Here is a 15660-nt window from a genome sequence, read left to right on the forward strand (position 1 = left end):
GTGTTGACACGCCGCCTGATTTGGCTGAAATGTTGGTCTGTGGACCAAGCTTCTCGCAAAACTTTAGCTAATCTACCCTATACGGGATCTCGCCTTTTTGGCGAACCCTTGGATGCGCTGGTAAAGGGGATCACGGGGGGTAAGGGCACGCTCTTGCCCCAATCCCGCAAGGCTAAGGTTGCTCATGGTACGAAGCATGCTTCTTTAGACCCTCTCAGGAGTCCTTTCGTGCCTTTCGGTCACACTGTAAGGGCAAACCCTTCAAAGGTCAAGGCTCCCTAAGGAAGCCGTGGACAGGTAAGCAGAGATCGGGTTTCTCTCCCGGCCGGCGTGCAGATTTTTTCCCTTAAATCTTCAACTGTCTCCGGAGCGTTTGCGGGATCTGCACCTGGCGGTGCGGGACCTGCGGGCTCAGGGAGTGGTGGTTCCGGTGCCTCATCGGGACAGATTTTGGGGGTTCTATTCAGATCTGTTCAATGTGCCCGGGAAAGAGGGCAAGGTACGTCCGATTCTGGACTTAAAAGCTCTGGACCGCTTTGTGCGGATTCGCGAGTTTCCGCATGGAATCCCTGCGGTCGGTGGTGGCTGCCCTGGTTCCGGGGGAATTTATGGCCTCCATCGTTTTGAAGGATGCGTATCTTCACATCACCATTTTCGAGGGTCACCAGAGGTACCTTCGATTCGCCATTGCGAAGGATCATTGCCAGTTCGTGGCGTTACCCTTTGGTCTCGCTTCGGCTCAGCGGGTGTTCACCAAGGTGCTTGCACCGGTTCTGGCTTTGTTGTGAGCCCAGGGCATCTCTGTCCTGGGGTATCTGGACGACATTCTGGTTCGGTCTGCGACCAGTCAGGGTCTGGTGACGGACCTGTCCGTCACGATGCAAACTCTACAGGAGTTTGGTTGGACGATAAACCTTCCAAAATCGACGCTGTGCCTGTCGGTTCGTCTTCCCTACCTGGGAATGATCCTGGACTTGGTCCAGGCGAAGGTCTTCCTACCGGACGATAAGCTCAGGACACTTCAGGAAGAAGTCAGGTCCCTCAGGGACAATCAGTGCTCGTCCTTCCGGACGTGTATGAGGTGTTTGGGATTGATGGTCTCGGCTTTCGAGGCGATTCCCTTCGCCCAATTTCACACGCAGGGTCTCCAAGCGGAGATCCTGTCCAGGTGGGATGGGCGACTGCAATCTCTGGATCTCCAGATTTCGTTGAGTCATCGTACCAGAAGGGATCTTCTGTGGTGGCTACAGTCCCCGGCGGTGTCGGGGGGGGGCAAGTCTTTTCGTCCTTTTCTCCTGGACGGTGATCACCACGGATGCCAGCCTGTCGGGCTGGGGTGGTGTTCTGGGCGTTCTGTCCGCCCAGGGAACTTGGTCGGAGGAGGAATCCTCCCTTCCGATCAACGTTCTGGAATTGCGAGCGATAAATCTCTGCCTTCGACGTTGGACGGTCAGGCTGTAGGGCTGTCCGGTTCGGGTGCAGACGGACAATGCCACGGCGGTGGCATACATCGACCACCACGGGGGCACAAGGAGTGCCCGAGCGGCTCGGGTGGTGGCCGACATTCTGTCTTGGGCCGAGACGCACTTCCCGGCGATAACGGCGGTTCACATTCCGGGGTGGAGAACTGGCAGGCGGATTATCTGAGTCGCCAGACTTTGGACCAGGGAGAATGGTCCCTCCACCCGGATGTCTTCCAGATGTTGTGCGCGCAGTGGGGTCTTCCGGAGGTAGACCTGTTCGCGCCTCGTCTGAACAATAAGGTGGAAAGGTCCGTGGCAAGGACGCGAGATCCTCGGGCAGACGCGTTGGTAACTCCGTGGCTTCAGTGTCGGCTGATGTATGCATTTCCACCGTTTCAACTGCTGTCCAGGTTCCTTCGCAGGTTGACCTCGGAACCGCACACGGTGATTCTAGTGGCACTGGACTGGCCTCGCCGGTCCTGGTACGCAGACCTCGTGAATCTGGCGATCGACGCTCCGTGGCGTCTGCCTCTTCGAGAAGCTCTTCTGTCTCAAGGACCGATTTTTTTCATCCTGCTTTACAGTCGCTGGCTTTGACGGCCTGGCTGTTGAAGCCGAGGTCCTGAAGGATAGGGGTCTATCCCCTGAGGTCATTCCCACTTTGATCAACGCGAGGAAGTCTTCCTCGGGGAAAGTCTACTACCGTACTTGGAAGGTCTATTTTGCCTGGTGTGAGTCCAGGGGGTATCCCCCTCGCTCATACTCGGTGTCTAGGGTGTTGCCTTTCCTTCATACGGGTGTGGCCCAGCGTTTGGCGTTGGCTACAATCAAGGGCCAGGTTTCTGCGCTGGCCGTTCTTTTTCTACGCCCTGTGGCGTCTAACCCCTTGGTTAGCACTTTTGTTCAAGGGGTGCGACACCTGGTCCCTCCTAGGGGGGAACTTTTGCCTCCATGGGACTTGAACCTTGTTCTGTCCGTATTGTAACACGCTCCTTTTGAACAGATCAGGAAGATCTCGTTGTCTATGTTGTCCAAGAAGGTCACGTTTTTGGTGGCGATCACTTCGGCTCGCATGGTGTCGGAGCTGGCTGCTTTCTCCTGCAGATCTCCGTATTTGGTCATTCACTTGGATGAGGTGGTCTTGCGACCTAACCCTTTTCTTCCGAAGAGGTTCTCGGAATTTCACCTCAATAAGGACATTGTCTTGCCTTCGCTCTGCGCGAAGCCTAAACATCCGAAGGAGGTGGATTTGCACTCCTTGGATGTTGTTCGGGCGATCAGGGTTTCCCTGAAATCGACGGAATCTTTTCTCAAGTCGGATTCTTTATTTGTCCTTCCAGAGGGTCCTCGGAAGGGCATGGCGGCGTCGGCTTCTGCCATCGCCGAATGGATCAGACAGACCATTGAACGGGCCTATGCTCTGAAGGGGAAATTTCCCCCCATGCCTGTGAAGGCGCACTCTGCCAGATCTCTGAGTACGTCTTGGGCCTGTCATCATCGGGCTTCTGTGGCTCAGGTGTGTAAGACGGCGACTTGGTCGTCCGTTCGCACCTTCTCGAAGTTCTACAAGGTGGATGTTCAGGCATCGGCAGATGCTTCCTTTTGGCCGCAAGGTTCTTAGTGCGGCGGTACCTTAGGGTCCCTTGTTTTTGGGCCTTTGGCTGTTTGGGATGTCGTTTATCCCTAGGTTATTGTTTTTTTCCTGGGTTGTTGCTCCTGTTGAGCAAGTTTTTTTTTCATGCTACCCAGCTGGTTTCCTTCTTTTGGTAAGGTTCCTTTGTTTCTGCTGTGGAGACTGCGTTGCCTTAGGCGCGGCTGCGTTTCCCACCCCTCATGTTTGTACTGCTTTGGGACGTCCCCATTGTGACGAATATGAAGAGGCGGCGACTGCCGGAGGACGTAAGAGAAAACGGAATTTTTGTAAAATCTTACCTGTAAAATTCCTTTCTCTGAGTCCTCCGACAGTCGCCGCCCCCGCCCCTCTTTTGGGGTTTGGTTATATGCTCTACTGCTATTCTACTGAAACTGAGGTATGGTTACAGGAAGTAGGAGGGTATTGACGGAGGGGACCACCCCCTGGGGGTGGGATATGTTAAAAGCTTTAATATTGACATATTCTGTTGCCTAGCTACTCCTACGGAGCAAAGGTCAATTACCCCATTGTGTCGAATATGAAGAGGCAGCGACTGTCGGCGGACTCAGAGAAAAGAATTTTACAGGTAAGATTTTACAAAAATTCAGTTTTTTGCAACCCTTTTGCTTGTGAGCCCTGACAGGTTTGCTTTAGGTAATTTCACTAGCTGATCTTAGAAAGAAAGGATTCCATTAATTTGGAATGTGTGAATTAAGATATATTTTTATTTATTTTCTGAGAGCTCCTCTTTAACAGTCATCTCTGCCTTCTTTGTGTTAAAATAGTGGCACATTAATGGCTACGTTTTAGAAATGACGACCGATCAATTTTGGAGGTTGACTGTGTCTATTAATGTATCAATCAGTGCTCTATTCCTTCCCCTATGTGTTTTACTGTTCCTGTGTTGCCTGCTATTCTCATATGCTTTAGTCTGATGGCAAACTAAGCTGCCAAGGCCTGTGCCTTTTAAACCTATTGTAATTATTTCAATAAGCAGAAATGTTTCCCGTACATTCATAATGGCCTTCACTGCAGGGATAACAAGTATGAAATGAGCATTTAAAGGGCATTTGTGAGTGGCACAAATTTATGTCTTGCCAATAGTGAAGTGAGCTGTGGGTGCCAGCCTTTAAGTGGAATAATGATCATTCCAAGTAGCTGGATTTTAAGTATGGCCCGTATTCCACCACTGTATTGTGCAGCGAACATGAAAGTTTCTAGCTGGCAGACGCATATTTTTCTGGTATGGTTGCTTTGTACTGGGTGGTAAGCTGCCAAGAAGCTCGTTGCTTAATCTAGGGAACACCAGGACCCCTTCCTGCGTTGTCCTGTAATGAGAATCCTCCACAATACACCAGGCATTAGTAAGTTACATAAGAGGAGAATCCGGCTCCTCGCTTTAACACAAATGCAATTATACTGTATTCCGAATCTCCTGGCTGCTGTTTTAGAAAATCATATCCGATGCTTTTCCCAGCAGAAGATTATTGAGTTGATTTAGCTGCGATTTGACTTAACAAAGCTTCAAACACATTCCTACCGCGGAGTCAGAATAAAGATAGGTAGATATCAGTGATGCATTCACACCAAAATTCCTCTTCACAGGACCATCAATGCACCCCTCGGAGTTAATGGCGGAGATGAGAAACAGTGGGTTTGCTCTGAAACAAAATGTACTGGGAAGAAACCTGACCGTAAATGATCCATCACAGGTAATGATCTTTTTTTATTTATTTATTTTTTTTGTTATCAGTAAGCTGAAAATATCTATAAATTTACATGTGATTACTTGAAAATTGCTACTTAGCATTCGTAGGGCGGTAAAAGAACATTAAAATGGCTTATGTTGGCAGAGGAAATTTATTTTATTTTTTTTTAACCTGCTATATCAAGGAATTATAAAGAAAAAACTTTTTTTTTTTTTTTATTTTATTTTATCTTGCATAAATTGAACAGCATTCCTCCAAGTTATATAAAGTGCCAACATGGGTAATGGCTGTCATCCCAATTTACATTGTTCTTTCCCTAATACATGCTGGCTGAGCCCGGAGAGGCTTTGAATAGGAACAATAGAAAGAATTTGTTTCTAAATGGACACATTGGTGATCAGCTGTGCTCCACATTGACTTGATGTTACTGGGATTACAAAAAAAAAAAAAAACTGGGTGCATTAGGCTTTGTATCATCCCGACACAGAGATTGCTGTAATTGAATATTCATAATAAAAGGCAGCTATCTCCACAGCAACAACACACCTAAGTGTAATGCTGGAGCTTCCTGATGACCACTCCATAAAGCTTTTTTCCTGAGCAATCTGTTCGCAAGCCACTTTCGTGATGGATTTGTCAAGAGCTTTTGAAGACAGACAAAGCACTGCATGGGCACAAACTGCAACACATTAGAACACTTTGTAAAGGACAGGGATATTAAACTTGGTGTAACATATTACTTTCACTCTATATTCATGTTTTGTATCTTGTCCATTTTATTGTGCTCTGCTGGCACATTACATTGTTCCTCTGCTGTACAGAAGGCTTTTATGGCTGTTTGAATGTTTGAAATAGAGACTTCATGCTAACAGCTGAGCTGTTATATTGTATAAACAAAGTCCACTTTTTTCACCATTTTACTACTTTTGCCATCTCTTCTGGAAAAATGTGCAAAATTATTATGGGGTTATTTGCGTTGATAGCTGCTGTAGCTGCCTTCTTTAAGGTGTCAAAAGAACAGTTGCTTTTACTGCAGCCATGCCTATAGTACACCTTTTGATACATCTGTCTAGTAATGCATAAAGAATATGCAATTCTTTTTTTTTCCCTTATTGTTTCAAGGTTGATTAATTCCACCTCATGTCATCTTAAGTGTAAATGTGAGTGAAATATTTAGGCACGATAATTTTAAAATATATGGTAGATGTCATAGCCACAGCAGAAGTGATTAGGTTGGCCTGAGGCTACGTTCATATGTGGGCGTAGCGGATCGTGGGCAGAATCACCGCGATTCTTCCCGCGATCCGGAAATCATTGCAAATCGCGGGACGCTTGTGCGTTGCCCGTGATTTGCAATGGCACCCCAAAGGCTGTGCAATGTTGCCGCGATTTCCGCCTGCCGAATCGCGGTAACATTGCGCAAACAAAATTGCGGGACGCATGATGCCCCAAAGAAGCTCTTGTACCTTTTTTGGGCGTCATGCGTCCCGGGATTTTGTTTGCGCGATGTTACCGCGATTCGGCAGGCGGAAATCACGGCAACCTCGCACAGCGTTTGGGGTGCCATTGCAAATCATGGGCGGCAACGCACAGGCGTCCCGCGATTTGCAATGATTTCAGGATCGCGGGAAGAATCGCGGTGATTCTGCCCGCGATCCGCTACGCCCACATGTGAACATAGCCTAAATCTGCAAAGGTCCCTATAGACTTTATACATTACTTTCTGATTTTACCTTAGCCCCTGTCTTATTGGATATGAATGGATTGTTTAGAAAGGCATGCTGTTGCACAGTTTTGGTAAAATGTATGGCCACCTCAAAGCAAATCTAAAAACAAAAAAATAAATAAATATATATAGTGTATTAGACCTTAGATGTAACTGCTTTTTTGGTTTTCTTTTTCCATTATTTGATCCTGCCAGTAACTCCCTGTCTTAGGGTGACAACACTGACTCACTGAAGTGTTTTTATCGAGGAGCAACATTGTCGCCCTAAGCTGCTCTTCTGATTTGCACTTCAAATGCCTTCTTCACTCATCATCTCTGTTACATAGAGAGGAGGTGTTTTGTGGTTCATAGCAAGTATCTGGGAAAGTTGATACTTTGGTTTTAGAAAGTTACAGGGGAACAGGAATTTTTGCTCTGCGCTCAGTCAGGCGGCAGTTGCGGGAGGCACTCCCCCTTCGCTCATGCATGAGTCTCCAAGTGTGTCATTCAAAGAAGAGGGGGCATTGCGACACTTTTTTTTATTTATTTCCAGGTGTCAGATTTTTTTACTGTAGGAAACCGGGGAGAATTGCAGATGAAAGGATGCTCTTTTACCGGCCAGACTGAGGACAGACTTCTGCTGCTTTGCTGAGTTAGATACGAAACTGAGCTTAATTTTGTGTTTACAACCACTTTAAATTTTTGCGTGGGCAAGAAATACTGTATATCTACCAGTCAGCTCCTAATTGTAATTTTTCTAGTAAAAGATAGAAAGTGAAAAAGAGAATTGGTTTTTCTATTTTGTGTTTTTAGATTAGTCTGGATTTCATCTTAAAAGTAACCTTTTGGCAATAATTTACATCGAATAGCAGACACCTCAGGTAGGATGCTTTAGCTCACTAAGGAACTCTCCTACCCCAAGCGTTTGAGATCTGCTAATAGCATCTAGCTCCTTTGTTCTTTGGCTTGCTCCCTCCCGTGCTTCACTGTTGGTTAGTTGAGGCTGCCTGTGACAGTTATGTCCAGTATAGAGGATATATTCCAGAATCTCAAGGGGGTAAACCAAAGTTGGAGACCACAGGATCTAGTTGCTGTTTGCATGTGGATGTCTGCCAGTTTTCAGGGGCATTTCAGGCAGTCTGCAAGAAGTGGAATTTTGGTGTAGAGTTACTTAGACTTGCCTGCTATCCAGTGTAAGTGGCAGTTTCTTTGTTTTACCTTCGGCAAAATGCTTGGAGGTTTCTTTGTAAGACTAAATCAAGTTGGTGCTTTATACAGTATGTTGGGGATTTACAGTCAAGCAGAGAGTAAAGGCTACCACACACCGCAATGCTGCCAGTTGATGGTCTCAGAACTTGCCTCTCCGAATTTATATATGATGAAAGCAGCTTTCTGTGATTGTGGTTGTCTCTGCTCCCATAGGTGTAGTTAAGCAGAGGGGCAGAAAACACTACAGTGGGGAACCAGAGTACATTACTGTTGGGGAGGGGGATGATGTGAAAGGGGCAGAGGACACCACTGTAGAGGGGGAGCAGAGGATACCACTGTTGGGGGCAGGGGGGGGAATGTGAAGCAGAAGCTACTACTGTGACACACTATATGATGTACATGCTGTCTTTTTATTGGGGGCGTGATTTATTTTTTATTTTTTTTGTATTGTTTTTTTTAAAAAGGCGACGACACGATTGTCCACCATTCCCTTTTGGTCCCATATGCACTGCACATATTATGGATACACCAGTGGATTTGAAGCACACTAGCAAATGCACCAAGGCATAAAAATAGAAGAAATGGAGGCTTTTGAGCAGCCCTGATTTTAAATCCCATTGAAATGTTGTGATGGGGCATGGCCTGCAGCCTAGAAGATGGCCGCATAGAAGAAGAGCTCCGAGAGCGCCTGCCAGGTCCCGCGGCACATCCGCTACTGCAGAGCGACGATACCGCTTCCGCCTGCTCAGTGAACCATCCGAAAAGCCTGCACACCAGATGGGGAAGCGAAAAGGTAGAGAGAGGCCCCACAAACTGACAGAGTTCTTCTCACCATCAGCGGCCTCCTCGCCTCAAGATGGCACCGGATCCAACAGATCTCCAACGGAATGGAACCTCACCCATCTGTAGCCCTCAGAAATCAAAGCAGCATTACACCTCAGGAGACCTGGTGGGTTTTAATATTGAGGACTCCCTCTCTGGATACACTACCAGGGAATTTACTGAGCATCTGGAGGACTTTCAAACTACAGACCTCCCTCTCAATGCGGCAACTATTAAAGATATGCTGCTGTCCCTTGAAGGCTCCCTTCATAGGGACATGCTTTCCTTCATGACACAAGTTAAGGAGGATGTGTCGGCATTAAGGGATTGAGTGAGCCACGTGGAGTCCAAAATGGGGGAATTTGCGACTGCACATAATGAGCTTGTTGATGCTCACAACAAGGCTGATGAGGACATGCAAGCAATAAAATTGAAACTAGCCAATCTCGAGGATCGATCCCGCAGTAATAAAATAAAGTTCCATGGGATCTCTGAGACTGTGCTAGCATCAGACCTAAGAAGATAAGTGCAACAAATGATTTCCACTCTACTTCCTGATACACCAGAAAGAGAAATTATAGTAGACCGGGCCCACAGGCCCAAAACCATCCCATCTCTCTGACACGATAGGATGTCCCTTTTTTCACTTCTATAATGTCAAGGATGCATTTGATGTGATTTTCAAGAAAAAAATCTCCCCTACCTGGTCCCTACAGTGACCTCTTATATGCTGACCTATCTCTGCATACCCTACTGGCGAGGAAGAAACTTGTATCCCTAACAACAAAATTGCTACGTAATCGTGACATCCGTTTACTGGTGGGGTTTCCCCGCCAAAATATTAGTCACTAGAGGTCACTGCACAATTGCAATCCGCAGTGAGGAGAAAGGCCTCAAGTTTCCTAATGACAAGACCTCTTTGCCACTTGCATCTCCACCTAACAGGGTCTTGTCAGGATGGGAACAAGTTCAGGGGCAGCCATCTGTTCCTAACCATAAGGGACATGAAGACCATAGCTGAAAAGTGGCTGTAGTAGCAGTTTCATATTATTCTGTTACAAATATCCATAAGCGGGACTATGCTTCAGGCTCTCAGAGAATAACCCCCCTAGTTAATGTTGTGGCGAAAGCCATTCGCTGTTCTTTTTTACCTTGCCACTAAACATTGCACCACTATTTATAGGTGTTACTGGTTTCTGACTTTTTTTTATGTTTGTTACACTACTATTGGCTGAGATACCCATGTTGAAAATATACGTAACACTTCAATATCGGGTACAGAACCGTCTCCACAAGCTCCAGAATCTTCAGAACTGTACATTTTACTGTTTAATATACACCCCCAGTGATAACCACCACAAATCCTCCACTAGAGGGCTCCAACTCCCATCTCATTATAAGAATAGTGAAATGGGACTGAAAGCAATATCTCTGAATGTACATGGCCTCCATAGTCCATTCAAGCGAAAGCTCTTATGGAATGATGTTAAACTACAAGGGGATGTGGTGTGTGTACAAGAGACTCCTTTTCATGCCCAGAAAGCCCCAAAGTGCTCTCACAAGCTCTACCCACATATCTTCCCCATTAAGGCTGAGATGAAAAAACGGGGTAATAATAGCAATAAAAAAAACTCAGTATCCTTCCTGTTACACTCTATCACCGCCGACTCACAAGGAGGATATCTGATCCTGGTCTGTGACAGTAACACCACCACCTATACCATAGTAAACCTGTATGCGCCTACCTAACACTGGTCAACTCCCGTTCCTGAGCACTTTACTCAGAAAAGTCTCTAAGGTGCACTGTGGACGACTCCTGTTCAGCGGAGACTTCAACTCCATTTGCAACCCTTAATTAGACTCAACCTGAAAAAAAAAACATCTAGAAATACTTTTTCCACCTTTTTTAAAGGACGATACCCTATACGATCTATGGAGATATCTGCATGCATCAGAGAAGGACTACACTTTTTTTTTTTTTTTTTTTTTTTTTTTTTTTTCTGTCCCACATCAGTCCTACTTAAGACTTTTTTTTTTTTTTTCTGATGGGTCTTCAATTACTTCATGGAACCACACATGTAGAGATATATATATATATTAAACACCACGTGGTCGGACCATGCCCCGTCAGTGACTATCACAGAAAAATGCACGACCTCCCCAACATACTTTTGGCAAAATTACATCACCTTATTTTCTAAGCCTTCTACCAAGCAAAGATTAAAAGAACAGCTTAAAGAATTCGTCCAGCTTAACACCAATACAGAAATGGACATATTTACCATTTGGTGCTCACACAAGGCATTCTGCAGAGGTTTAACGATACAAATGTCAGCGAAGGAGAGGAGGCATAGGTCACAAGCCCTGTCTGAGCTACTTGATCAAATTAAAGTGTTGGAAGCTCTGCACAAACAAAACCCAGCAAACTCTATACAAATTACAAAAATGTAGATTGGACCTCAGACAGCTATTATTATTACAACATGAAAAAGTCATAAAGCGTTCTAAGGCAACATATTATACCCAAGACAATAGAGCAGGGCGTTTTACTGGCCAACTATCTTAATGCTAGACAATCTAAAACTAAACTGTCCTCACTAATACATCCTGTTACAGGAAAGCGAGTATTCCACCCCAAAGAAATAGAGAATGTTTTTAAACCCATATTACTCCCGGTTATGCAACTTAAGATTATTCTGAGACACCCCAACCCTCCCTAGATAACATAACAAAATTCTTAGCTAATTTTAAACCTGCTATCATTAACCCCCCATCAATTCACCTCATTGAATAGTCCAATATTGCATGAGGAAATCTTATCTGCTATAAAAACAATGCCAAATTGTAAATCCCTATGAGCCGATGGATTCTCAGCTAAATATTACCAAGAATTTACTGAAATACTGCTACAATTAAACAAAGTTTTCAACAGGCCTGCGACCTTAGCCTCCTTTCCTCCAGAAATGTTGAGGGCCTATAATAGTTCACTTCCTAAACCAAGGAAGACACCTGATTGCCCACAAAACTTTCATCCAATCTCTCTACTCAATTAGGACTTGAAACTTTATGCAAAAATATTAGCCAACAGATTGTTAGATATCTTTCCTACCTTTAATTCAGGTTGATAAGGTGAGCTTCGTGAAGGGCAGAAATTCACAAAACTCCAACAATTTTCCTTGCACTGGATGCCGAGAAGGCGTTCGATAGGGTCCTTTGGGGATACCTTCAGGCCACACTAACTAAGTTTCCAGAGCCTTATCAAACAAGCCATATCTGCGCTTTATACCAGCCCTTCCGCCCAAGTCTTTACGTCTAGCATAATGTCTGACTATTTCCATATTACAAATGGTACACGGCAGGGGTGTCCCCTTTCCCCACTAATTTTGTCACTAGTTATGAAGCCATTGGCAGCCCTTATCAGATCACACAATCAAATTCATGGTATCACTGTGGACAGGTGCATAAAATTGGGCTATTCGCAGATGACGTGATCCTTACCCTTTCTGATCCACTATCATGTCTCCAAGCATTTAGCTCTGTCTTGGATACATTTAGTGAAGTATTCTATTATAAACTCAATATAACTAAATCATCTGCTCTACCAATAGGAATAACTGGGAAAGTTTTAAGGGACCTGAGAGGTTCATTTGGTTATCAATGGGAGTCTCAAAAACTCTCATACTTTAGGCTCTTCTCTCACTTACCCTTCATCTCAGACTTACGAGGCTAACTAACATAGGGAAATTCACGCCTTCTTGGATAGGGAGAGCAGCTGCTTTTTAAAATGCTAACTGCTATATTGCTTTCACACAGTCCCTATACAAGTCCCTAGAAGTTTCTTTAGCACCACAGACACAGCTATTAGATGTTTTATATGGCTAGGAAAAAAACCCTGCATAGCGTATTCTATTCTAAGTAGACCTAAATCTAGAGGTGGTATAGGACTCCCAATACTTGGCACTTACTACTACTCTGCCTTACTAGACTAATTCAAAGCCTCGTTTACCTCATTTCTTTGTGAATATAGAACAAGCTATGGTCCAGAACCACCACCTTCATTCCTTGCTGATTGTGGGGGCTATTGCTACCCCATGTTCCAATATCCCTCCCCCCTCTATACCAGCCACTTTGGAGGTATGGAAACTTATCCTACACCAACCTAATATAAAACAACCACGAGTAACCTTAGACATCCCTCTAAGAGCTTACGAGCATCTCGTACCCTCCCTAAATGTCTCACAGTGGCTGAGAAAAAGATTTACCACCTTCAAAGACCTAACAAAGCAAACTGAGTGCTTCCAAGAATATTCCTACCTTGGACTATGCAACTTTAATCGCAAAGACCCCTCCACGAGCATTGCCCTAGATAACAAGCTTTGGCAATACCTCAATCGGAAAAACCATAGCAAAGGAGGTAGATCTTGGTTCTACGATTACCTCCAAAACTCAGCCTTTTACAAAATCCCCACAGATGCTTAGCTGGGAAAAAGATTTCTCTAAACCCTTCTCTCTAAGAGAATGGCAACAAGCACTAACAAATAATATAAATGTCTCCCATTGTGTAAACCATTGGGATAATGCGCTTTTTAAAATCCTGTATAAAAGTTACCTCACACCATATACATTATCTAAATGGCACTCTGATCCGTCACCCATGTGTTGGCGCCAGTGTGGGTAACCTTTTGTAAACATTGTGGGACTGTAATTCCCCTAAGTTTTTGGAACTAATTTTTCTCCCTTATTTCACAAATTACTGGAATACTAACTACTCCAACACCGCATCCAGCTTTATTTAGGTTTAACGATCAACTGCTTTCTTCTACAATACAAAACTATAGTGTCTCATATCCTTATCGCAGCAAGATTGACTATCACATCCCCGTGGAAGTAATCTAAAGCACTAAACCTATCAGAAGTCATTAGAAGGGTCAACTCCCACTACTATTATGAGACATTTCTAGCAATCAACAACCAAGGTTTGAAACTATTTCAAATTAAACGGAGATTCTGGGACGATATCTTCAAGCTATCAGAAATGTAATATTAAAAAATGTATATGCTTCTGATACCATTGGATTAATGAATCGAACACAAAGTTAATGCAGATAGACTCATTTTTTTTTTTTTTCTAAGCTTAAAGTTTACTTACTTTCTCAAAGTGCTTTTTTTATCTACTTTAGATAAAATGCATTGATTAGATGTCTAGCACTATCCACAAGATAACCAAACAAATTGGGTAAAATAGAAGTGTTTATCATCCAGCAATAGATGGATAGGGCATAATACACAAACAACATATTATTTCCTTCATATATTCTCAGGTTTTATTTCCTTTATATATTCTCATGTTTTGTGTATGTCTTTCTATGTTAATACAGAGGTTCCTGCATGTACCTCTTGTGAACATGATGACCGACAGTGTATTTCTGTATTTCACTAAAACTTTAATAAAAACTAATTGACAAAGTTGTGATGGATTTTAAACTGGCAGTTTATGTAAGGAAACCCACAGACATCTTGCAACTAAGGCAATTTGGCATGGAAAAGTGGTCAAACGTTTTACCAAGTGGATGTATAAGACAGTAAGAGAATTATGCAAAATGCCTAAGTAATTAATGCTAAAGTGTATAAAAGCAGCTTCTAAGGCCAGGGGTGAATAAATGAAGAATGAAAAGGACAAATTTCTTTGGGTTTTATTCAGATTTATAATTCTTATCTGTATGAACTGTTTGAATTAAACTTTGTTTTTTTTAAACACGTTAAAGTCCACAAACCCTGTGTAGTGTACTTACTTTTTTTACACAGCTGTACATTCAGCTGCTATGTAGACATCTGTGTCGCCTGACGTCTCTCGGGTTGCTGCTAAAAGAGAGCCCTAAATAAGTCATCCCCCTTCCTCTGCTAGCAAGAGACAACATTGTTTTATTAAACAAATTACTATGGGCTACTAAAAGCATGAAAATAGTTCTGGGCTTTCTTAAGAACGCCGCATGTTTTATATGCATATTTTTTTTTTTTTTAAAGATATTATTATACTGATAAGTTAAAACCCAAAACTTTGTTTTGCCACTTTTAGTTAATTTTATTTTACATTATGCCTAAACCTTAAAATTGATGGCAGAGATGTCAAAACCTCTACATTAAAAACGTATACTGTTTCCGAGTCACAAAATGCATCTTCAAGAACACATTTTTCAGTATCTTAGTTGGTATACAGGGAATGGAGAGCTGTAAACAATCAGTCTATAGGTAGCAGTTCATTAGTGTGGAAGGTGCTTAAAGCAGATGACCACTTTTAAGGTTTGGGATCATAGGTCTGGATGGGTGGTGGCTTTAATTGTGTTGCCTTAATGATATAACTTGGTTATGAAAGGGTACGATATACAGTATTTTTGGGTACTGGTTAAAATTTTAATTTTGCTTTTTTCTTTGGCCTTGCGCTTCTTGTGACTGGATATGTACTGTATTTTGTTTGTACTACCGTTAAGGGATTAGAACCTTTTTAAAGATACAACCAAATTCCACAATATATCTTTTTGTTAACAAAGCTCCACTTTAACAATCAATTTAACGGTCCTAATAGGGATAAACAGTAAAATTTTGTAGCTAATCTTTTGATGCTGCATTTGTCTTTTTTTTTTTTTTTCATGTTTTGTTTATAGCCAAATATCTTCTTCCTTCGTAGGTCTATGTAGTCAGTGATGCAGAGGAAGAAGATGATGACCCAGAAGTGGAGTTTTTAAAATCCCTAACAACAAAGCAAAAACAGAAACTTCTAAGGTATGCATGCTATAAAGTGACTAAAATTATCTTGAAGTAAAAAATAATTCCCTAGAAGATTTTGCTCCTCCTCTTTGCATCTTTCATCATTACTTATAACACTGAAGTTATTGCTTCAACTTTTCCAATCAGAGAATAGGTACTGATCCATAAAGGTTTAAATGGGACTGTATAGTGTTCTGTCTAACTCCAGTCATTTTTTTTTTTTTTTTTTTAACCTAAACTGTAGCCCAGTCCAGTATAAGCCCTCCTACTACCAGCATGTATCATTATTATTATTATTATTATTATTATTATTTTCTCTTACGTCCTCCGACAGTCACCGCCCCTTCCCAAGTC

At 43.3% G+C, this 15660-nt stretch overlaps 1 protein-coding gene across 1 annotated transcript in view; it reads left to right on the forward strand.

Annotated features, from left to right (window-relative positions):
• CIRSR (corepressor of RBPJ and splicing regulator) overlaps positions 1 to 15660 on the forward strand; it is a 75163-nt gene that overhangs the window by 36673 nt on the left and 22830 nt on the right. Inside the window, exons 7-8 of the mRNA XM_082262101.1 lie at positions 4702 to 4808; positions 15227 to 15321. Of these exons, the coding sequence (XP_082118227.1) occupies positions 4702 to 4808; positions 15227 to 15321 (202 nt within the window). The remainder of the gene's footprint in view (positions 1 to 4701; positions 4809 to 15226; positions 15322 to 15660) is intronic.

This window comes from Pelophylax lessonae, assembly GCF_965119305.1.
Source record: "Pelophylax lessonae genome assembly, chromosome: 6".
Lineage (NCBI taxonomy): Eukaryota > Metazoa > Chordata > Amphibia > Anura > Ranidae > Pelophylax > Pelophylax lessonae.